Raw genomic sequence first — 25,188 nt, forward strand, 5'->3', positions numbered from 1 at the left:
GAACACACGAATCGTGAGGTAAAACTCAATTTTATTCTTTTTGGCTCAGTGCTGATGTCTGGCCTACTTTAGAGCCGTCTGTGACTAATCTCTGCTCATTTTCAAATTTATTGTTGGTTGGAAGGCCAGGCGTGCAGAACTCCTGGTATACCTCTCACCCGCAACAGCACGGACCCCACCCGCAGTGGCCGCAGCGTCCGGCTCCTGCCCCGCCCCCTTCTCTACGCCACCGAGAAGCGCCCTCCCGCAGCTAGAGTGGCCCAATCGGGAGCGCGGCCGCCAGCTCTGGAAGGCGCGGGACCCCGGGACCCGGTCCCAGGCTGCCTTTGATCCTGGCGTACTGTCCTAACGCCTGGAAAATGGTTTCCGCTAGTGGGACATCATTTTTTAAGGGTATGTTGCTTGGGAGCATTTCCTGGGTTTTGATAACTATGTTTGGCCAAATTCACATTCGACACAGAGGTCAAACTCAATTCCACGAGCACCATCACCTCCGTCCACCTAACAGGAATGATTTCATAAACACTTCAAAAGTGATACTCGTGGAACTCAGTAAAAGTATTCGTGTTTTCTGTATCATCTTTGGAGAATCCGAAGATGAGAGTTACTGGGCTGTACTGAAAGAGACCTGGACCAAACATTGTGACAAAGCAGAGCTCTACGATACTAAAAATGATAATTTGTTCAATATAGAAAGCAATGACAGGTGGGTACAGATGAGGACCACTTACAAATACGTCTTTGAAAAGTATGGCGACAACTACAACTGGTTCTTTCTTGCACTTCCCACTACATTTGCTGTCATTGAAAATTTAAAGTACCTTTTGTTTACAAGGGATGCATCCCAACCACTCTATCTGGGCCACGCTGTTGTATCTGGAGACCTCGAATACGTGACTGTGGAAGGAGGGATTGTCTTAAGTAGAGAGTCGATGAAAAGACTTAACAGACTTCTCGATAACTCTGAGACCTGTGCAGATCAAAGTGTGATTTGGAAGGTATCTGAAGATAAGCAGCTGGCAATATGCCTGAAATATGCAGGAGTTCATGCAGAAAATGCAGAGGATTATGAAGGAAGAGATGTATTTAATACAAAACCAATCGCACAGCTTATTGAAGAGGCATTGTCTAATAACCCTCAGCAAGTAGTAGAAGGCTGCTGTTCAGATATGGCTATTACTTTCAATGGACTGACCCCCCAAAAGATGGAAGTAATGATGTATGGCCTGTACCGGCTTAGGGCATTTGGACACTATTTCAATGACACACTCGTTTTCTTGCCTCCAGTTGGTTCAGAAAATGACTGAGGGCTGGAGAATAATAGACCTGTGCTGTCCAAGAGCACTTGAAATGTGGCTACTCCAAATTCTGATACAGTGTAAGTGTAAAATACATACTTCATTCAATAATTCATATATTATTAGAAAACAGGATGAAGATGTAAAACATCTCGTAATATTTCATATTGACTCCACATTGAAATAATGTTTTGGATATTTTGCATTAAATAAAATATACTATTAAAATTAATTTCACCTGCTTTTTAATTTGATTAATGTGTCTATTAGAATATTTTAAGTTACACATGTAGCTTACATATTTCTACTGGATAATAAAGGTGTAGAACATTTGTCATCACCATGTATGGCCACATATTTAACTGCCTGTCCACATGGCAGCGTTTTTTTTTTTGAAATGGAGTCTTGCTTTGTCACCCAGGCTGGAGTGCAGTGGCACAATTTTGGCTCACTGCAATCTCCGCCTCCCGGGTTCAAGTGATTCTCCTGTCTCAGCCTCCTGAGTAGCTGGGACTACAGGTACACACCACCACACCCAGCTAATTTTTAAATTTTTAGTAGAGACGCCATTTCACCATATTGGTCAGGCTGGTCTTGAACTCCTGACTTCAGGTGATCCACCCCCCTCAGCCTCCCAAAGTGCTGAGATAACAGGCATGACCCACCACACCCAGCCCCATGGCAGCATTTTAAAAGGCAGTTTATTACAGGGATCTAGATTCTGGAAGAGGTTTCAAATATTTGGATATGTAAATAACTGTGCAAGTACATTCCCAGTACCTCATATTTAATTTCTGTGAAAATATTTCAAATGTTTAATGAGCAAGTATTGTGGTTTCAAAGCATTTTGTTGAATTACTTGTTTAGACTATGGCACTATATAGAAGCAGCTGGACAAGCATTATGTCTTTTGGATGTCTCTAGAATATTCCCTAAACCAAAAACCAACTAGCAAACACATGCCAACACCACATTCTTCCACCACTGGCAATATGCTGACAATTGTCACTTCTACAATATAACTATATTCTATTTTCAGGGAAATTTGGTTTTTCTGGAGCCTTACTTAGCCTGGATTTTGAATACTGTCAGGATTGCCAGGAGAAACAGAAGAATGCACAGTGAAAAAAATAGTTTGCTAGTGAAAAAAATAGTTTTCTTAAGAGAACTATGCAAATATCTTGTCTGATTTCTCCTTCTCAAATGTTTAGTTTCTAGTGATAACAGGAAGGACAAAAGTCAGCTTGCTTCACTGTTACATAACTAATACAGGTCTTTCTACATAGTAGGTATTTAATATATTACAAATTATTGATGAAATGACAAAGCTCTCTGTCATGCCTAAAGTACCATGCATATATGGACAGTATCATTATTTTTACCACTGCCAAATAACTTTTTTTCTGCTCCTATGGCACTGACTTCCTATCTTGTACTATCTTCCCAACTACATTGTAAAGTTGCTTGAAGGCAGAATCAAGCTCACAAGTTACTTGCTTTCTTAATGAAAAGGAGGTAATCCTTGAAATATTAATATAGGGAAAACTGGAAAGAATACTGAACTTAAAGGCAAGACCTAAATTGGAACCCAGATTCCAATACTAGCTATCTGATGATGGGTATATTATTTAACTTATCTGAGTCTCCGCTCCCTACCTGTAAAATGATACAACACTTATTTCACAGCATTTATAAACAGAAAAGCATCCAACATAGTATCTAATACTTAATAGGTGCTCAATGAATATTTACATAGAAATTTTTTAAGCAGCCTATTTCTACCATATATGTGTTATTTTTATGAATAATTTTAAGTTAGGAAACTCTACTACTTACCAATAGTTTGCCACTGGACTCTAAAATTCTTGTGTATAAAATGTGGATAATATAACCTGTTCTGACTACTTTACAGGATATTATAGGGATAAACATAAGAAAATAAATTCAAGCAATGTGAAAAGCTGGTGGTATCTCATTTATTTAAAAATATTATGGTAGCAGTTGTAGTGTTATAATTTGAATGATAAAACTAAAAGTCACAAATGTCCAAAAACAGGATTATCTAAATATATAAATAATGGTACATCCATACAGTTAGATACCATACAGTCATTACAAATTTATATGGATGGAGGAAATGATATATTTGGGACTTGTCTCAATATAACATAGGAGGAAAGAAGTAGGTCAGGGTGCAGATGAAACAGGATTGGCCCTGAGTTGACAACCATGAAAGCTGGGTGATGTGTACAGGAGGGTCCATTATAACATTCTGCTTACTTTTGTATGTTTGAAAATCTCTCTAATAAAAAGTTTTAAATATATATGAAAAGATGTAAATGACATATTTAAAAATAAGTGTAAATTATATATAGAATGATATTATACATAAATGATATATTGAGGGAAAAGGGACTGCAAAGCAGTAATGAATGTTGCAATCAAATTTTTGTTAAAAAATTTATGTGCGCCTGTTTTTATGGAATTATATAAACCAAGGACAAGGAGTTGTCTATCTATATCTAGGTGACAGGATTATGGATAAAGTAGTTTGTATCATACATGATGAGGCACCAGAGGGAGTTTTATGGAGCTGAAAAAAGTAAGAGAATAATGGCAGGGAGGAAAAAAAAATGGGTGTTAGAACCTTGCATTAGAAATAGTAGGCAATAGTCAATCAAAGGTAATTCTGCTCACTTAGAGGGAATGAGTAGAAAATCAAGAGGAAGATTTTCAAATAACCTGTGAAATTAGAGAGGCTATATATGAATGTACACAGAAAAAGGGTTCAAATGCTGAAGTGGCATCTAACTAAGCAACAACTGGTGATGATGCCACTGCTAATTAGGAGGTCATTAGTGACTTTTGTGATTCCAGCTGCACTGTGGAGAAGTGAGGGCATAAGCTGGAATGCAAGCGTCTGAATGAATTAAACTTATTAGGAAGAGCAAATTAAAGCTAAAGCCAATAGAAATTTAAAAACTAATAATAAAGATTAGAGAAGAAATGAATAAAATTAAAAACATAAAAATAGAGAAAAATCAATAAAACCAAAAGCTGGTTCTTTAAAAATATCAATACAATTGATAACTCTCTAACCAGACTAATAAAGCAAAAAAGAAAAAAGACACAAATTATCAATATCAGTAATGTAACGGGAGACATCACCACAGACCCCACAGATGCTAATGAGATAACAATATTATGAACTACTTCTTGCCCATAAATTGGACAAAATAGCAAAGCTCATTTAAGAAGAAATAAGTTAGCTTAATAGCCCAATGTCTATGAAATAAATCACACTTGTAGTTAAAAACTTTCCCACAGAGGAAACTCCAGGACTAGATGGTTTCACTTGTGAATTCTACCCAAAAATGTATAGAAGAATAAATAGAAACTCAACAAAAACTCTTCCAGAATGTAAAAGAAGGGAATGCTTCCTAACACATTTTATAAGGCCAGTATTGCCAAAACCAGAAAAAGATTAGACGAATATCCTTGTGAATACAGATGCAAAAATCTTTACAAAATTCAGCAAATCCAATCCAAATATACACAATAAAGATAATATGTCATGACTAAGTGGGGTTTATCCTAGGAATGCAAGGTTGTTTTAACATTTGAAAAATAAACCAATGTAGTTCACCATGTCAAGTGGCTAGAAAAGAAATATCATTTCGATAGATGAAGAAAAATCATCTGACAAAATTCAACATCCATTCACAATAAAAATCTCTTAACAAACTAAGAATATAAGGAATTTCTGATACCTAATAAAAGGTGTCTACAAAAAAACCTATAACATCATACTTAATGGGAAAGACTGAATGCTTTCCCCCACAAGAATGTCGTTTTACCACTTCTACTCAAGATTTTACTGCAGGTGCTAGCCAATGTAATAGCCAAGAAAGAAACATAGAAAACATATATACTGGAAAGGAAGAAGTAAAGCCGTATTTATTCACAGATGACATGAGTATCTACACATAAAGTCCGAAATAATCTACAAAAGAACTAATAAATGAGTTTATTAAGGTCATAGGATACAAGGTCAATATACAAAAATCTGTTGTATTTCTATATAAGAGCAATAAATGGCCGGGCTTGGTGGCTCATGCCTGTAATCCCAGCACTTTGGGAGGCTGAGGTGGGTGGATAACCTGAGGTCAGGAGTTCTAGACCAGCCTGGCCAACATGGTAAAACCCGGTCTCTACTAAAAATACAAAAATTATCCCAGCACTTTGGGAGGCCGAGGTGGGTGGATCACCTGAGGTCAGGAGTTAGTTCTAGACCAGCCTGGCCAACATGGTAAAACCCGGTCTCTACTAAAAATACAAAAATTAGCCGGGCGTCGTGGCAGGTGCCTGTAATCCCAGCTACTCGGTGGGGGGCAGAGGCAGGAGAATCACTTGAACCCAGGAGGCAGAGGTTGCAGTGAGCCGAGATTACACCACCACACTCCAGCCTGGGGAACAAGAGCAACACTTTGTCTCAAAAAAAAAAAAAAAAAAAAGTTAAAAAAAATAAGAGCAATAAATAATTGAAATTAGAATTTAAAAAACAGTAGCATTTACAAAAGCATCAAGACCATAAAATACTTAGGTTTGAATCTAACAAAATAAGCACAATATTTATATGCTGAAAACCACAATATACTGATGAGGAAAATTAAAGAAGAGCTAAATAAATGCAGAGTTAAACTATGAGTCAGAAGACTCAATATTATTGTCAGTTCTCCTCCAATTGACCTATAGATTCCACCCAGTCTTAATCAAAATCCTAGCAGGCCTTTCTGCACAAATTAAGAAGAAGAATCTGAAATTTGTATAGAAATGCACAGGACCTAGAATAGCCTAAGCAACTTAGAAAAAAATAACAAAATTAGAACATTTATAATACCTGACATCAAGACTTATAAAATTGCAATAGTAGTCAAGAGAATGATATTTGTATAAAAACAGACAGATGAAAAGAACAAAATAGGGTTCAGAAATATACTTTAAAATATGCAATCAATTTTTTTCAATTTTTATCGGTTTACTCTATCTTCATTGTCAGATCACATAGCCATCACATACTACAATCTCCCTAGTTACTCTAGTTGTCTGAACCTCATTCTCTAAATTTCTTAGGGAAAACTCCTGGGAACAATATTTTCTGAGTTCTTTAATTGCTAATAGCTGCTTGCTATGCCCTTTATACTTGAAAGCCAGTTCTGCTTAACACAAAATCCTTGGATCATATGTGCTTTCCTTGATATCTGAAACATAGTATTCCATGTTCTTCTGGCATAAACATTACTATCAGTGTAACAACATAATTTTATTCTCCTAATGATATAAAGGTCATGTTTTTGTTTTTGCCTAAATACCTAAAGAATGTTTTCTTTTTCTTTAACATCCAGTATTTTGACGAAAATATGCCTTGAAGTAGGTCAATCTAGGTTGACGTTCTCAGCCACATGATCCACTATTTCAATATGCAATATTTTGCTTTTTTAAGTTTCTGTAAACGTTTCTTGAATTACACTGTTTGCATTTGTTTCATTCCCTTGTTTTCTTCAGGGGCTTCTTTTATCTGTATATTGTAGCTTCTTTGCTTATCTTCAATACTAGTCATTGTTTCAAATCCTTTTTATCTTTCCTCATTTTGATGTTTAAAAGTTTCTGGGAGGCTGAGACATGAGAGTCACTCAAACCCAGGAGGCAGAGCTTGCAGTGGGCTGAGATCACACCACTGCACTCTAGCCTGGGCAACAGAGTGAGACTCCATCTCAAAAAAAAAAAAGTTTCTTCCTTTTCACCTTCATTTCTCATTAAAGCATTATGTGTTGCGTTTATCCATTCTTCTGTTCCTTCCACTTTAGTGTTAGTTTATAAAATATCTTTTTCTACTTTAATTCTTTGTTGAGTTCTATCACCTCATTTCTGATTTTTTTCTAATTATGATTCATTATATTCCTTTAAGTCTTATATCATTTTGTTAATGTCTTTTGGTTAATTTATTTTTTCCCACTATTTAAAGTTGAGATATAATATACATGCTATAAAATTCACCTTTTAAAACAGTGTAATTCAGTGGTTTTTAGTATATTCACAGAGTTGTGCAACCATCACTGCTAATTCCAGAACATTTCTATCACCCTCCCCCGAAAAAAACCCTGTACCCATTGGCAGTCATTCCCGCATTGTTTTGCTTTGCATTTCTTTATATATGAGTGAGGCTGAATACCTTTTTCCATGTTTATTGGCTACTAGTATTTTTTGTATACTGTCTTTTCATAGCCTCTGCTTGTATGGTGATTACTTTGAGTCTGGGTATTTGAACCAGTGTCTAGTCTCTCAAGGAAGTTAACAGATTGCTGGAACTCCATGAACTTCAACTTTGGCCAAGCAGGGGCCTCAGTCAACCAAAGAGGACTGAGAAGCCCTTGGAAGTTCAAGTAACGGACTATTCCTGGAGCTCTCTGCTGCACTGCTGCTTAGCTCAACCAGCTGACCATTCACTACTCCTTGATCATCCAGAGTTCTCTCAAGTTAGAGAGCAGTTACCACCTTTTCCCTTCCCCCACCTTTGTGCATAATATCAGGGATGGGTATCAAGGGAATTGGCCAGACTCAAAGCTAATTAACTCTTTGGGTAACAACTGTGGCAACACAAATTGAAGAGTTGTTTTATTATTGTTGTTGTTTTGGGGATAGGGTCTCACTATGTTGCCCAAGCTGGTCTCAAACTCCTGGGCTCAAGGGATCCTCCCTCCTCAGCCTTCCCAGTAGCTGGGACTACAGACAGGTACCACTGTGCTGGGCTTTAATCAAAAAGTTTTAATCCTGTAGTTCTACTCTGACCCATTCATTGTACTTTAGAGAAACTTCCAGAAGAAAGAATTGCAATTATTTAAAAATGTTATATACACAAGAAGTTCATTTGCAGTGTTGTTTAAACTAATGGAAAACTACAAGCAACCTCTATGTCTAATAGTAAGGGAACTGATCAGTAAATCATCAGTATTTATTTACTGAGCTCCTTATGATTATGAATACAGAGACTAGGGGATGACACAGAACATGATAATAATAAATGATCTAATATTTAATGAAACAAGTTTATTTAAACTATTTACATCTATGTGTATATATTTTAAGTTGTACATTTAAAAAATAAGAATGTGGCTGGGTGCGACAGCTCATGCCTATATTCCCAGCACTTTGGGAGGCCAAGGTGAGTGGATTACCTGAGGTCAGGAATTCGAGACCAATCTGGCCAACATGGTAAAACCTTGTCTCTATTAAAACACAAAAATTAGCCAGGAGTGGTGGTGGGAGCATGTAATCCCAGCTACTTGGGAGGCTTAGGCAGGAGAATCACTTGAACCCGGGTGGCAGAGGTTGCAGTGAGCTGAGATCGTACCACTGCATTCCAGCCTGGGTGACAGAGCCAGACTTCATCTCAAAAAACAACAACAACAAAAAAGAATGCTAATAGTAGTTTTGTTAAAGAACAGGCAGTATTTTTCCATTTTTCCAAACTTTTTAAAAAATTGAGGCCAGGTGCGGTGGCTCACGCCTGTAGTCCCAGCACTTTGGGAGGCCAAGGTGGGCGGATCACGAGGTCAGGAGATCGAGACCATCCTGGCTAACATGGTGAAACCCCGTCTCTACTAAAAATACAAAAAAAAATTAGCCAGGCGTCGTGGCGGGCGCCTGTAGTCCCAGCTACTTGGGAGGCTGAGGCAGGAGAATGGCGTGAACCCAGGAGGCAGAGCTTACAGTGAGCCGAGATCGCGCCATTGCACTCCAGGCTGGGTGACAGAGCGAGACTCCGTTTCAAAAAAAAAAAAAAAAAAAAAATTGAGAAGTAATTCACATGCCACAAAATTAACCACTTTAAAGTGTTAATTTTTTACTATATTCACAGAGTTTTTTTACTATATTTACAGAGTTGTGGAACTATTAGCATCATTTAATTCCAGAACAGTTTCATCACCTCAAACAGAAAGCCTGTACCTATTAGCAGTAATTCCCCATTGCACTCTCCCAATAGCCCTTTGCAACCACTAATCTACTTTGTTTCCATGATTTTGCCTATTCTGAATATTTCATATGAATGGATTCCTATAACATGTGACCTTCTGTGTCTGGCTTCTTTCACTTAGCACAATGTTTTCAAGGTCCATCCATGCTGTAGCATATGTTAGTACTTCATTTTTTTTTATGCCTGAATGATATTCCACTATACGGATATACCAAATTGTGTTTATCCATTCATCAGTTAGTTGACGAGCTTTTGCGTTGTTTCACTTTTTGACTATTATAAATAATGGTGCTATGAACATTCATGTAAAAGTTTTTGTGTGGACTTGTCCATTTTCTTAGGTATATATTTAGGAGTAGAACTTCTGGGTCATATAATAACTCTATATTTAACTTTTTGAAGAACTACCCAACTGTTTTCCACAGTGGCTGCACAATTTTACATTTCCACCAGCAATGTATGAGACCTTCAATTTTTTCATATAATGCCTGTTATTATTGTCTATCTCTTTGACTACAGCCATCCTAGTGAGTATGAAAAGATGTCCAGGTAATTAAAAGGAGAGAGGACAGAGGCTTTTCAACAAATGATACTAGAAGAAATAGCTACATGAAGAAATTTCCTTTAACCATTATCTTGCATCATATACAAAAACCACGTTCCTTTTCCACACTAGAAAAAAATCCTTGTAATTTTGTGTTAGGCAAAGATTTTTCAGAAAGGATACTAAAAGCATGAACCAAAAAAATTGGTAAAATGGACTTTATACCCATTTTAAGTGTCTGTTTTTCAAAACACACTATTAAGAAAAATGAAATGATAAGCCACGCACTAGAAAAATTAGTGCAAAACATGTCTGATAAAAGACTTATATCCAGAATATATAAAGAATTTTTACAATTCAAGAATACAAATAGCCCCATTTTAAAAAAATGCTAAAAGGATTTAGACAGACACTTTACCAAAAAATAAATACGGATGGCAAGTTAAGTACATAAAAAGACGGTCAACATCATTAGTCATTAGAGACATGTAAATTAGAACTAAAATGAAATACAGCTACACATCTATTAATATGACTAAAATTACAAAGATTGAATATGCCAAATGGTGGTAAAACTGCAGAGCAAGTAGAACACTCAAGCATTGCTGGTAGGAATGCAAAATGGTACAGTCTCCTTAGAAACAGTTCGGCAGTTTCTTAAGTTAAACATCTGTTTACCATAGACCTAGAACCCTACTCCTAGGTGTTTACTTAAGAGAAATAAAGACATATACATACAAACACCTGTATGTGAAAGTTTATAGCAGCTGTATTCATAATTGCCAAAACTGGAAACAACCCAAATGACCATCAACTAGTGAATGGATAAACACATCATGGTACACCCGTACAATGGAATACTACTCTACAATAAACAGGAACAAACTAGGGATACAGACAACACTGGTGAACTCAAAAGCATTCTAAATGATAGAGGCCATTCACTAAAAACTACACACCTTATGTCATACTATATGATGCTCTAAAATAGGCAAAACTAAAGGTCCAGAAACTATATCAGTGATTGCCAGGACTTAGAGTTTGAGAAGAAGACAGACTATAAAGGCGCAGGAGGGAAATTTCTGAGGTGATGGAAATAATGTTTATGTTGATTGTGGTAGTGGTTACGGAATTGTATATATTTGCCAAAACTCTTCGAACTAAACACCCAAAAGGGTGACTTTTACATATGTACTCAATTAACGTGACCAAAAATTTTTTTTAAAAAGTACCTTGCAGGCCAGGCACAGTGGCTCACACCTGTAATCCCAGCACTTTGGGAGGCCAAGGCGGGCGGATCACTTGAGGTCAGGAGTTCGACATCAGCCTGGCCAACAGGGTGAAACACTGTCTCTACTAAAAATACAAAATTTACCCGGGCATGATGGCACGTGCCTGTAGTCCCAGCTACTTGGGAGGCTGAAGCAGGAGAATCACTTGAACCTGGGAGGCAGAGGTTGCTAGTGAGCCCAGATCACGCCACTGCACTCCAATGCAGTGAGACTCTGTCTCAAAAAAAAAAAAAAAAAAGTGCCTTGCAACCCCAAATTCCAAAACATACAAAGAAAACTAAGAAAGACAGATAACAATATCAATGGTCAAAAGACCACTTTAGTCTGGTAAAATAAAAATGATAACACCATGTGAAAGACTTCAGATTTCTTATGTTTAGGATTATCAAAGAGATCAAATGAGAATAACATCTATTTTTTGAAGGACAAGAATTGAAAATAAAAAGAAGAAAAACAGCAGGAAGGTGTTAAACAAGAACAAGCAGGCGGGAAAATAAACCAGTTTAAAGTCTTCGCCAGGCTTGGTGGCTCACGCCTGTAATCCCAGCACTTTGGGAGGCTAAGGCAGGCAGACAGATGGCTTGAGCCCAGGAGCTTGAGACCAGCCTGGGCAACATGACAAAAACCTATATTCTACCAAAAATATATATATATCTATATATATATATACACACACAAAAATTAGCCAGGCATGGTGGCACACACCTGTATTCCCAGCTACTCAGGAGACTGAGGTGGGAGGATCGCTTCAGCCCAGGAGGTCAAGGCTGCAGTGAGATGAGATCAAGTCACTGCACTCAGGCCTAGGCAACAGAGTGAGACTCTGCTTCAAAAAAAAAAAAAAAAGAAAAGAAAAGAAAAAAAGTCTTGAAAATTTAGAAATACATAGTCTCTGAAAGAGAAAAAACTCAATAGATGGTTCAGTAGCCAGCCTCTAAATGGCTCTCAACGATCCTCACCTTCTGGTAATCACACCCATGTGTAGTTGCTTCCTTCACAACATAGGGCTGACCTTTGCACCCAACAGGATATTGTGGAAATGATGAAGTATGACTTCTGAGAGTAGGTCATAAAACGCACTGCATCTTCCACCTAGCATTCTCTTGGATGACTTGCTCTGGGGGAAGCCAGCCACCATGTTGTGAGAACCCTCAAGCAGTCCTGTGGAGACATCCATACACTTAGGGACTGAGGCTTCCTACCAACAGCCAATACCCAACAACCATTTTGGTGAACCATTGAAAGTGAACCCTCGAGCTCCAGTCAAGCCTTCAGATTACTATATCCCAGGCCAACATTTTGACTGCAACCTCATCAGAAACATAAGCTAAGTCGCTCCCAAATTTCTAATCCATAAAAACTGTGCAAGATAATAAATGTTTATAGTTGTTTTAAGCCACGAAATTTTGGAGTCATTTGTTAATACAGCAATAGATAACTAATACAGATGAAGTAAACTATACTCTGAACCCAGTAGAAGAGAGCTCATAACATGAAAAATGGTACAAAGAATTCATGTATCATTTAATACATACAAGCGTGAAAAATATAAATTACCAGACTTAAGAGACATGCAGAGACTTCAAAGTAATGGGAAGGAGCATAAGAAAACAAGTGAGTAAATAGGAATAGCACAATTATGCTGAAAGATAAAAGTACACTCCCTGTATAATGCAGAATAATTGCCTAAGGCCTATATGTTTTATTTTTAAAAATGAAAGCTCAAGATAATAATACAAAGGAAGATGAAGAAATATTCAGTGGGTAGTTGAATAATGTGAAGATCACTGTTCAGAAGACAGAAAATGATATTGTGTTAACTTTACATTCTGCAAGGACAATTTATATATGTATGTGTTATAATTTAAAGTGTAGGCACAATTGTAGATACGGAAGGAGGGCAAAACTTAGTGTTTACCCTTAAAATTTTAAGACACACAGGTAATATAAATAATTATCTGCCCCACCCTACACCAGTCTGCCCAGTATCTATCAATCCTGCAGATACTGGGAATACATTTAGAGATCATCTTCTGCAGAGGTAGGTCCACCTTCTTGAAGTACAGACAGATCTGCATGGTGCACTACATGTGAAACTTAAAAGATGAAAATAATTCAATTTCTCAATAGACAGAAACAAGTTTATGCTAGACAATCAGAAGGTGATCCAGTAACTCCTATCCCATGTGCTCTTTTTCCATGGGATGTCCTCCATCAAGAGATAAAGGATTTCCCCTTCCCTTAACACTGGGCCACCCTGTGATGGGCTTTGGTTGTTAGAATGCTTTGTACCTTTTGAGACTGGGCCTGAAGAGATTTGCAGCTTCCACTTGCTTTTTCTTGGAGCCCTGAATCACCACGGAAAAAGATCTGGCTACCTTGGGAGCGGCTTAGTAGGATGGCTCAGATAGTTTCCAGCTGTTTCACCACTCCCAGCTGAGGCATCAGATATGTGAGTGAAATCAAGGTGTGGCGGCGTGCACCTGTAATCCCAACTACTTGGAAGCACCTGTAATCCCAACTACTAGGAAGGCTGAGATGGGAGGCCAGGAGACCTAGACATCCAAGTGAAATCATCTGGGATATCCAGACCCAGCTATCCGAGCACCCGCAGTGAGTCCATCCTCCAGCTGATTTGCCAACTGAATGCAGTCACATGAGTGATCCCATTCAATGCCAAACAGAGTAAAAGAACCACCAACAGAATCATGAACAAATAAAATGATTGTTAATTGAAGCCACTAAGGTTCTTTTGTTTTGTTTTGTTTTGTTTGTTTTTTGACACGGAGTTTCACTCTTGTTGCCCAGGCTAGAGTGCAATGGCGCGATCTCGGCTCACTGCAACCTCCGCCTCTCAGGCTCAAGTGATTCTTCTGCCTCAGCCTCCCAAGTAGCTGGGATTACAAGTACTTGCCACCATGCCTGGCTAATTTTTTGTATTTTTAGTAGAAACAGGGTTTCACCATGTAGGCCAGGCTGGTCTCGAACTCCTGGCTTCAGGTGATCCACCCGCCTCAGCCTCCCAAAGTGCTGAGATTATGGGCATGAGCCACTGCACCCAGCCCACTAAGGTTTTCTTTAATGGACAAAAATTGTATATATTTATTGTGTACAACGTGATGTTTTCAAATATGTATACATCATGGAATGGCTAAATCAATAAAGCTGCTAAGTTTTGAGGTAGTTTTTAATGCAGCAATAGATAACTAAACCCCAGGGTTACCCTGTTATGTGTAGATCTGTAAAGATAATCCTCTGATCTATCTGGCCATCATTCCACTGGAAGCCACTCTCATTTTGACATGCAGCTTCTAGGAATATCTTCCCTTAGCTCTCAGTCCTTGGATGTGAAATGGAGAAATTCAGTGTCTCAGCTTCAAGAATTATACTCATAAAAAGTACAGAGCTTTTCCTAACTTTCCATTCCACAAACTGTACAAACATATACCAAAAATAAATGTATTACACAGATTTGCTTTGTTTTGAGGCAAAAAAAAATGTCCATTTAAATTGTTAAGATAGGCTGGGCACGGTGACTCATGCCTGTAATCACAGCACTTTGGGACACTGAGGCGGGCAGATCACTTGAGGTCAGGAGTTCGAGACCAGCCTGGCCAACATGGCAAAATCCCATCTCTACCAAAAATACAAAAATTAGCCGGCATGGTGGCACACGCCTATAGTCCCAGCTACTCGGGAGGCTGAGGCATAAGAATCACTTGAACCTAGGAGGTGGAGATTGCAGTGAGCCGAGATCATGCCACTGCACTCCAGCCTGGGCAATACAGTGAAACAATATCTCAAAAAAAAAAATCACCAAGTTACATTCCAGATTAAATAGATGATGAAGTATTAATGGCACAATGGTAAGTTAACCTTAGAAGAAAGATTTTTCTGAACAAAGAATGTGTATTTTTTTCTTTTCATGAAAATGCATCTAATATTACAAATTAAAAGTCTGCTGCTGTTGCAGAGCTCCAGGAGTTGTTGAGGGCTGAATTACTCTCCAAGACGAAAAATCTCATTCAGTTGTAATAATCATCCTACCCCAAGTGTGATTTCCAACCCATCCCCACACCACCTTAGGCTTTCAAAGTAGGTCGTTTTGTGATAATGTTGGAAAAACCACTAGTTCTTTCTCTAGAACAAGGTGGGCCATCTGAAGTCTTTCTGGTTGCCTGCCATTTTTCCATTCTGTGGTTTCTAATGGATTTACATAACATTTAGCATCTTCCATTGTCCATCAAAGACATATAATTACCTAAATTTTAAGAGCTTCATGAAAGTTTAAATTGAAGGTGCTGGTTTGTGTTCCAGAAAATGCCTAGTTTCTAAAGTGTTATCTAAAGAAAAATCAATCCCAGCTATTGTAAGACTTTCAGCAGTTCCTGGTTTTGATACTCTGCTCTCCACTGCTCTTGATTTCCTAACCTTTCCTTCACCAAATCCCCCACCACTACACTATCCTATACAGAGATTTTTTTGTTGTTTTTAATTATCCTCAACATTTCCTTGCCACATTCCAGTTTCAAGTTCTATTCTGTTATAAAGTATTTGTGCGGGCCTTTTTTTTTTTTTTAGCCCAGGCATCATTGTAGCACTGCAGCCCCTGGAACTTAAGGGCTCAGGCGATCCTCTTGCCTCAGCCTCCCGAGTAGCTGGGGCTACAGGTGTGCACACCACACCTGGCTAATTTTGATTTCTTTATTTTAATTTTTTTGAGATGGAGTCTCACTCTGTTGCCCAGGCTGGAGTGCAGTGGCACGATCTCGGCTGGCTCACTGCAACCTCCATCTCCCAGGTTCAAGCAATTCCCCCGCCTCAGCCTCCTGAGTAGCTGGGACTGCTGGTGTGTGCCACTGCGCCCAACTAATTTTTGTATTTTTAGTAGAGACGGGGTTTCTCCATGTTGTCCAGGCTGGTCTCAAACTCCTGACCTCAAGTGATCTGCCCACCTCAGCCTCCCAAAGTGCTGGGATTACAGGCATGAGCCACCACGCCCGGCCTATTTTTTAATTTTTTGGTAGAGATGGCGGTGGGGGGGGGGGTCTTACTATATTGCCCAAGCTGGTCTTGAACTCTTGGCCTCAAGCGATCCTCCCACCTCGGCCTTCCAAAGCACTGGGATTATAGACATGAGCCACTGTGCCAGCCAATGCTAGCCATTAAACAAAAAAAAGAAAAAAAAAAAAAGAAAAGAAAAAAATTAAGGAGTTATGAGTTTTAAGTGGTTACACTTAAAGAATAGAAATTCAGTGTATAAAAATCATCATCTGGCCGGGCGCGGTGGCTCACGCTTGTAATCCCAGCACTTTGGGAGGCCGAGGCGGGCGGATCACGAGGTCAGGAGATCCAGACCATCCTGGCTAACATGGTGAAACCCCATCTCTACTAAAAATACAAAAAATTAGCCGGGCATGGTGGTGGGCAACTGTAGTCCCAGCTACCCGGGAGGCTGAGGCAGGAGAATGGCGTGAACCCGGGAGGCGAAGCTTGCAGTGAGCCGAGATCGCGCCACTGCACTCCAGCCTGTGTGACAGAGCGAGGCTCCATCTCAAAAAAAAAAAAAAGTCATCATCTTTGTTGATTCCTAGACTGGTATAAATTTTGTTGCTATTCTGATTGCTGTTTTAATCTTTATTATGCTTTTTTTTAAGTCAGTTGCTATTGGCATAAAGAAATGTGGTTTGTTTTTGTTTTTTGTTTTGAGTATGCCGATCTTATATCCAGGAGGTGGAGGCTGCAGTGAGCCAAGATTGCCCGTCACTGCACTCCAGCCTGGGCAAACAGCAAGGCTCTGCCTCAAAAAAAAAAAAAAAAAGAAAAGAAAAGAAAGAAATTCAATCTAGAGCTTCCAAAAACGCCAAGAGGGAAGAAGGATGGAAACAGGTAGAGATAAAGAAAACTTGATCAACGTGGCATACAGAAAATAGAATGCATTTATTATGATTTCAGATATATTTAAAGATACTATTTCCATAGTTGGATAAAGAAATCTAGCTACACACTGTTTAAAAGAGCATATTTTTCCGGGCACGGTAGCTCACGCCTGTGATCTCAGTACTTTGCGAAGCCAAGGCAGGCAGATGGCTTGAGCTCACGAGTTCGAGACCAGACTAGCCAACATGGCAAATTCCCATCTCTACCAAAAAAAAAAAAAAAGCACAAAAATTAGCTGGGCATGGTGGTACGCATCTGTAGTCCCAGCTACTCAAGAGGCTGAGGTAGGAGGATAGCTTGAGATTGGGGAGGCAGAGGTTGCAGTGAGCTGAGATCACACCACTGCACTCCAGCCTGGGTGGTAGAGCCAGTCCTTGTCTCAAAAAACCAAAAAGCATATGTAAAACATTTCACTATGAGGTCGAAATTAAAGAGATAGAAAAATGGACCCAAATATTAATTTAAAACAATATTAAAACCAGACAAAACTAGCAATAAAGAGAATCAATAATTATAAATGGAGCAATTCATCAAGAAGATACAACAATCCTGATCCCAAGCACATCTAACATCAAAATATATGCAGCAAATAGGTTCGATTCTTTCTGACACATTCTGAAAACTCACAATAAATTGTTATTTTGTTTAGATAATGATTTCCATGGAAACATCCTATTAAGATTTCCCTTGAGAAAACTAAACAAGCCCATTTACTTCACAACTGGATTTACTTTGTGTTTGTTTTTATGTTCCTCAAAGCCTTATTAAATAACATAAAGAAGTCCCGGCACGGTGGCTCACGCCTGTTATCCCAGCACTTTGGGAGGCCGAGGCAGGCAGATCACAAGATCAAGAGATTGAGACCATCCTGGCCAACACGGGGAAACCTCATCTCTACTAAAAATACAAAAAAATTAGCTGGATGTGGTGGTGCACACCTGTAGTCCCAGCTACTCGGGAGGCTGAGGCAGGAGACTCGCTTGAACCAGGGAGGTGGAGGTTGCAGTGAGCCGAGATCTTGCCACTGCACTCCAGCCTGGCAACAGAGCGAGACTCCATCTCAATAAATAAATAAATAAATAAATAACATAAAATGTCAACTAATTCCAAAAGGTTTATTAATAAAAGTAAATGTACCCTTTTAGCCAATTCTTTTAATATTGCCTTCATGTTTTAAGTAACATGCTTCTGTTTCTTTTGACTTTTTTAGTTTAGCGATCTCCTGTTCACTCACTTAATGAAAAATGAGGATTTAGCCTCTGTTCTCCTTGCCATCCATCCAGACAAATACACTTTCTATCTCCCATTCTCCCAATGTGTTTATATCTTACCTTTGGTTAAATCATTACTCAGAATTAGTATTATTGTAACTATGTGTGATATTCAGAGCTGAACCATGTAAAACCATGTAAAAGAACTATGTTTACTTTTTCCTTTCCTGTCTTTTTTTTCCTAGAGTTAAATGTCTTCTATTCAGCTTCTAATGAATGAATCAATAATTCAACTCCAAATTCCCACCACTGTCTAAATTGCCTCTCAAAATGTTTTTTCACATCTGGTTTTCTACAAATTTCATCTTTTTAAGCCACTCCCAGAACTGACCTGTGCCAGCCTCAATTGGCTCCCCTCTCTGCCTGGGCACAGCTGACTTCTTGGGGAGACCCCTCAACTTTCTCCCATGTAGAATCTCTTGTTTCCTATATCCCATGCCTTCCTCATTCTTGGTTTACTTCCTCCTTTTAATAAAGCACTCCTTCTGGAGAGTCCTCAGAGAAGTTACATGGGACCTTGAATGTCTTCAAAATATCTTTATTCTACCTTCAGATAAAATTCATAATTGGCCTCAGTGCAGAATTCTGGGTTTGATATAATTTTCCTTTAGAATTTTGAAGACATTGTTTCATTATCTTCTAATTTCTAGTGGTGCTTTTGAAAGGTCTGAAGCCATTTCAATTCCGGATGCTTTGTATGTGAACTGTTTTTTCCTCTGAAATCTTGCAGAATCTTTTCTTTGATCTCTATATTCTAAACGTTCATTATGATGTACCTTGAGGTGGAAATTATGTTAATCTGTTATGGTAGGTTCTTGGTAGACACTTTCAACTTGGAATCTTGTATGCTTCAATTCTAGGAAACTTTCTTGTATTGTTTCATTTCTTTTCTTCCCTCCAGTCTTCCTATTACTTGGACATATTGAACTGGACCTTTAAATTTCTCATCTTTTCTCTCCTGTTTTCCATCTCCTTAATGTTTTGCTTTACTTCCCAGGAACTTTCCCTTAGTTTATATTTCAACCCTGTTCTTAGGTTTTCCATTTTTTCTACCATGTTTTTGGTTTTCTAAGAGCCCTTATTTATTCTCTGAATATTCCCTGTTTCATGGATGCACTGTCCTTTCCTTTCTCTCTGAGAATATTAAATGATAGAGTTTTGCTCATTTTGTTTTGCTTACTTTTCCCCACATAGGCAACGCTGGTTTTTTTCTGATTGTGCCCTGTCTTTCGTGTTAGAGGCTTTCTTCAGATGTCTGGTCACCCACGATGTGCTATTGCTATGTAGGTTTAAGGGTGAAGGACTAAAAAGCCAACTAGAAATTTCGGCACATACGTGGGGTTTGTTGACCAGGAAACCTAACCTTGGGAGTTCTGGCTGGGCTCCCTGTTGGGGAACTACTGATGTCAGCATCACTATTTCTTTCCTCCTGGACTCATGGAGTCCCTAGAGACTTCTACTCGTCCTGTAGAATAAAGGGTAGGGCTGCTAGCATTTTAGGAGCCAAGTGGGAGAAAGGAGGTTGGGGGTGAAGGGCCAGCTTACCATGAAATATGCATACAGTCAATTAGTCCCCCTATTTTTAGTGTAGCAGAATTCTGGATAGCATAGCCTAGAATAAGGCTTGGAAAATAAGGCTTGAGCTCCTCCTTCTAAGGGCCAAGTGCTCTGCAGAGACCTGTAAAGACCTAGAGGCGGAGTGACATGTCAGACTGAAAACAGTAGGTATTAATGGAAAATCTGTGGCCCTTAGAGTCAATTAATTCCTTGAAACCTTCTCTCTTAAACCCATCTGCCAAATGTCAGCAGCTAAGCATTTAGTTCCTGCTAAAAAAATTGAAAAGTTATTCTCTTACAAAATTGAATAAATGAATTGGAGTGCACTAGTCCAACAGCTATGGCATCTATGACCTCACCGCCCAGCAGATACTCTCCCACCCTCTCACGCTAAAGAAAAGATTGACTGCTAACCAGCAACTGACCATTTATACATAATTGTCAGTTTACTTTGCAGGTGTCCTATTCTTAAATGTAAATAGACCACTAAAAATCATCAGACATTTGAGAAAAGTTTGCAACCTGAAAAGTAATTACAAACATAAAAACAGGAAAATAATCCTAGAAGAAAGAAAGATAATTCAGGGAACAGAAGATAACTTTTTAAAAATTCAAATTAGTGTTTAGGAACCAGGAACTTTCAAATACATTATTTCACAGCTATGGTATGAGACAGGAATTGTTATTCCCATTACAGAGATTAGGAAATTGATGTTCAGAATGAATATGCCTTGTACATGGCTAGGATTTCAGTCTCCATGTTCTGATTCCCTAAGGCCCTTTTAGTTGAACCACAGGTGCTATAGAATTTATAAGCCAGATGCACACAGTGTATAGTTATACAGAACTATATGAAAATCAGAGTCCCAAATACAAAAAAAAAAAAAAAAAAAAAAACACAAAAATCTTAGCTGAAAAGCATTTGTCTTGATTTCTGTCCTTTGTCTGCTATTCGTTCAGCCTAGGAATCTTTTATCTGTAACTTAAAAGCATAACATTCATAATAGGAACAATGCTAAGTTACATGTTATCAGGGAACTTATCACAGAAAGAAACAAAGGGATAGAGATATAACCAAGAGCAGCTAAATTTGAAATTTGAGGGCTGGGTGCGGTGGCTCATGACTGTAATCCCAGCACTTTGGGAGGCCGAGGCAGGTGGATCACAAGGTCAGGAGTTCGACACCAGCTTGGCCAAGATAGTGAAACCCTATCTCTACTAAAAATACAACAATGTTTGAGGCAGGCATAATGAATACACATAACAGAAACTCAATGTTTGCTGAACAAAATGAATGAATGAATAAATAAATGAATGAATGAAAAGATTTTAACTCCAAAAAATTATGTTGTGAGGATAAACTTTGATAAAGGGTAATCACTACATTTTCACAATCTATATTACAGATTATAAATTCTGAACACTTCAATTGCATTAATGTAAATATACATTAGGTATATCCAATAAAACTTAGATTATTTTAAAACCAGTTTAAATATAAGAGTAGTATGAAGGTAATGCTGGCCAGGAGCGGTGGCTCATGCCTGTAATCCCAGCACTTTGGGAGCCCGAGGTGGGCAGATCACAAGGTCAGGAGTTCGAGACCAGCCTGGCCAACATAGTGAAACCCCGTCTCTACTAAAACTACAAAAAATTAGCCATGCATGGTGGTGCATGCCTGTAGTCGCAGCTACTTGGGAGGCTGAGGCAGGAGAATCACTTGAACTCGGGAGGTGGAGGTTGCAGTGAGTTGAGATCGCACCACTGCACACCAGCTTGGGCAGCAGAGTGAGACTTTGTCTCAAAAAAAAAAGAAAAAAGAAAAAAGAATAGAAGAAAGGTAATGCTTTGCTTTTGAGTGATTATTTGTTTCTATTAATATAATCATTCAAGCTGGACAATAACTTTGCAAAATACTCAAAAAAGCAATGCAGACAATATTCATGTAAGTTTTTACTTTCACAATATAGACTATAATGTAAACCTTGGGTCAATTCCATAGCCAATCTATATTAAGTCAGTAAAAGAAACCTGAAATGGCCGGGCACAGTGGCTCATGACTGTAATCCCAGCACTTTGGGAGGCCGAGGCGGGCAGATCAGTTAAGGTCAGGAGTTTGAGACCAGCCTGGCCAACATGGTGAAACCCCATCTCTACTAAAAATACAAAAATTAGCCAGGCATGGTGGTGCACACCTGTAATCCCAGCTACTCGGGAGGCTGAGGCAGGAAGATCACTTGAACCCAGGGGGCAGAAGGCACCACTGCACTCCAGCCTGGGCAACAAAGCAAAACTCCATCTCAAAAAAAAAAAATGGAAAAAAAACCAACAAACCTGAAATGATCTATTGTCCCATATCAAGCTTTAAACAAAAATAAGTATTTTATGAACAGGCCAATTATGTAATAACAAAATGAAGCAGCAAATTCTAAGCCTAGTGCTTAATTTACTACTACAGAAGTACCCTCTGTAGCCAAAGTGAACTTAGCAGCAAGTGGCAGAGGGAAATTTGCTGCTGAGCCTGTATACTCACAGAGGCTCCCATTGTTAAAGGGATTGTATACAAATAAATTTGTTTAATGGATTGGTTAATTTAGGTGGAATCCTTTAGGACCTTCACACCACTGATGTGGACAGCAGTTCGTGCCACGTGTCTCTCTTCCTGACTTTTCCCCCACAGACCCCATGAAAGATTCTACCACCAAACATTATTTGATGTTGTTATAATAAATAATATCTTCAACCAGTAACCAAATATGTGACATTTAAATTAGCCTGTACAGTCCCATTGTTAGTATATGTAGAATTTCCATTAGACACTGTGAAACATTAGGCAAGCCAGTAGAGTAACTGAGGGAATGTACAATTTAAATAGGTTAATCATGATATTGTACTGGATTGTTGGGTAAAAGCATATGCTATGCTGTCCAAGGACTCCTTATTCCTATGAGGCAATCCAAGTCTGCTTCAAGGGGATCACATTCACAAAAGAAATGCCAAGTGGCAGGAAATTCCAGATGGCAATGCCACATCAGGTAGAGGTAGCATGAGGTTATGCGAGCAATGCTGATGTCCAAAGGGAAAATTCTTCATATTTTTCTCCCTTTCTTTTTCACTGAAAATCTAACTCATAGGAAATAACATTTCACTTCAACTTACAAAGAAACTTTCCTTTTTCCCTCCCTGACTCAGAAACTAACTAGTAATATTGTAAAGTAGGAAAACTACTTAAATCTCAGCTTCCCTGAAAAGTTTATATTTGGCATACTAGGGATATTTCCAACACCATTCCTTAAATTCCTCTGAAGACCTCTCCCACTTACAGCAGCACTTGCCCAAGACTTCAATAAGGCCTTTTTCTTCACAAGCTTCAATATTCTAAGTTACTTGGAAACTGTGATGAAAAAAAAAATAGGTGCAAAACAACTTTTCTAAAAGATCCCATGTATTCTCCAACTTCATCTCCAAAAATATAGGGCATATATAATTGAAATTCATCTCTAATCATAAAAACACCTAGACCATCTCACATATTTTTCCTTAAAAAATTCAGAAATACATCTGCTATCAATATGTAATTACATTTAAGGCCAGGCATGGTAACTCACGCCTGTAATCCCAGCACTTTGGGAGGCCGAGATGAGTGGATCACTTGAGGTCAGGAGTTCAAGACCAGCCTGGTCAACATGGTGAAACCCCGTCTCTACCCAAAATACAAAATTAGCCAGATGTGGTGGCCCATGCCTGTAATGCCAGCTACTTGGGAGGCTGAGGTGGGAGAATCACTTGAATCCAGGAGGTGAAGGTTGCAGTGAACCAAGATTGCACCACTGCACTCCAGCCTGGGCAACAGAGTGAGACCCCGTCACACACACACACACACACACACACACACACACAAATGTAATTACATTTAGGTCACCTCCCCTGTTCACTTAACCAGTGTGTCCATTCAGAAAGACACAGGAAAAAAAGCCGGGCACGGCAGCTCACGCCTGTAATCCCAGCACTTTGGGAGGCCGAGGCGGGCGGATCACAAGGTCAGGAGTTCGAGACCATCCTAGCCAATATGGTAAAACCCTGTCTCTACTAAAAATACAAAAATTAGCCAGGCGTGGTGGTATGTGCCTGTAGTCCCAGCTACTCGTTAGGCTGAGGCAGAAGAATCACTTGAATCTGGGAGGCAGAGGTTGCAGTGAGCTGAGATCATGCCACTGCACTCCAGCCTGGGCAGCAGAGCAAGACTCTGTCTCAAAAAAAAAAAAAAAAAAAAAAAAAAAAAAAAAAAAAAAACCAGAAAGACACAGGAAAATAATATTGAGTTACTTCTATGTGCCAGATGCTCTATTAGCTGCATCACAAGTCTGAAAGATCTACAGTCTAATGGCAGCTCTGCTTTTTGTTAGCTGTGTGATATTGGGCTTGCTACTCAATTACTCTCAGCCTTAATGTTAATTCTCTAGATTGAGGATAACAATCACCTCATAGGGTTACTGTGGTGTTTAAACTAGTTGATGGTTGCAGTAAAGAATTAGGAACCATATTTGGCCCCTAGAGTCAGCTTCCTATAGCCATAACCAATAAAATGGAACTAAGAACTAGAACTGTTGCAGGAAAGAGAAGTTGGCCACAATTCCGAGCAAAGAGCTAAAGAACCAAATTAGTATTCTCTCAAGAATCTTCAGCCTTGGGCCTGCATCCATTTAGGGGGAAGGTATAGAGCACTATTAGGGAGAAGCCCTGGGGCTGACTGGTGCTAACACAAAACCAAAGAGATGGATAGGACCAGACCAGTCTCTGGAATGCAACATTTGACTCGAGTTGGCACTTAGAAGCAATGCCATAGGGTTTGCTTTGAAAAATACATAATGTTATGTAAATTGTTATTACTACATGCATACATACACACACAGGTAGCTGCCCCCAAGCAGAAGTGGATTTTTATGTTGCATGGCTGAATAGAGGACAGAATGGATGAGTGGATAGATAGATCAGAGAAGGCAAGCAAGGTGAAAATTAGAAAGGCCATATAGGCTGATAGCTAAGCCTTCAGGCTTAAAAAGACAGAATGCCTGGGTTTGAATCTTGGCTCCATTACTCACTTTTTAGTGTGAATTCAGTCAAGTTAAATAACTTTTCTATGCCTAAGTTTCCTCTTCTGTAAATGTGGATAATATTAGTAACTACCTTATAGGATAGTTATAAGGATTTAAAAGTTTATATATTTAAAGCACTTAGAAGATTTCTTAGC

The 25,188-nt window shown here is 38.9% G+C and overlaps 2 protein-coding genes across 2 annotated transcripts in view; one reads left to right on the forward strand and one right to left on the reverse strand.

Annotated features, from left to right (window-relative positions):
• Positions 1-25,188, reverse strand: part of PLEKHH2 (pleckstrin homology, MyTH4 and FERM domain containing H2) — a 130,793-nt gene that overhangs the window by 95,658 nt on the left and 9,947 nt on the right. The gene's annotated exons all lie outside the window — the stretch shown is intronic.
• Positions 253-1,530, forward strand: C1GALT1C1L (C1GALT1 specific chaperone 1 like). The gene has a single exon (XM_055242827.1). The coding sequence runs from the start codon at positions 360-362 to the stop codon at positions 1,305-1,307; it is 948 nt and encodes a 315-aa protein (XP_055098802.1). The 5' UTR covers positions 253-359; the 3' UTR covers positions 1,308-1,530.

Source organism: Symphalangus syndactylus, chromosome 14 (assembly GCF_028878055.3).
Source record: "Symphalangus syndactylus isolate Jambi chromosome 14, NHGRI_mSymSyn1-v2.1_pri, whole genome shotgun sequence".
NCBI classification, from domain to species: domain Eukaryota; kingdom Metazoa; phylum Chordata; class Mammalia; order Primates; family Hylobatidae; genus Symphalangus; species Symphalangus syndactylus.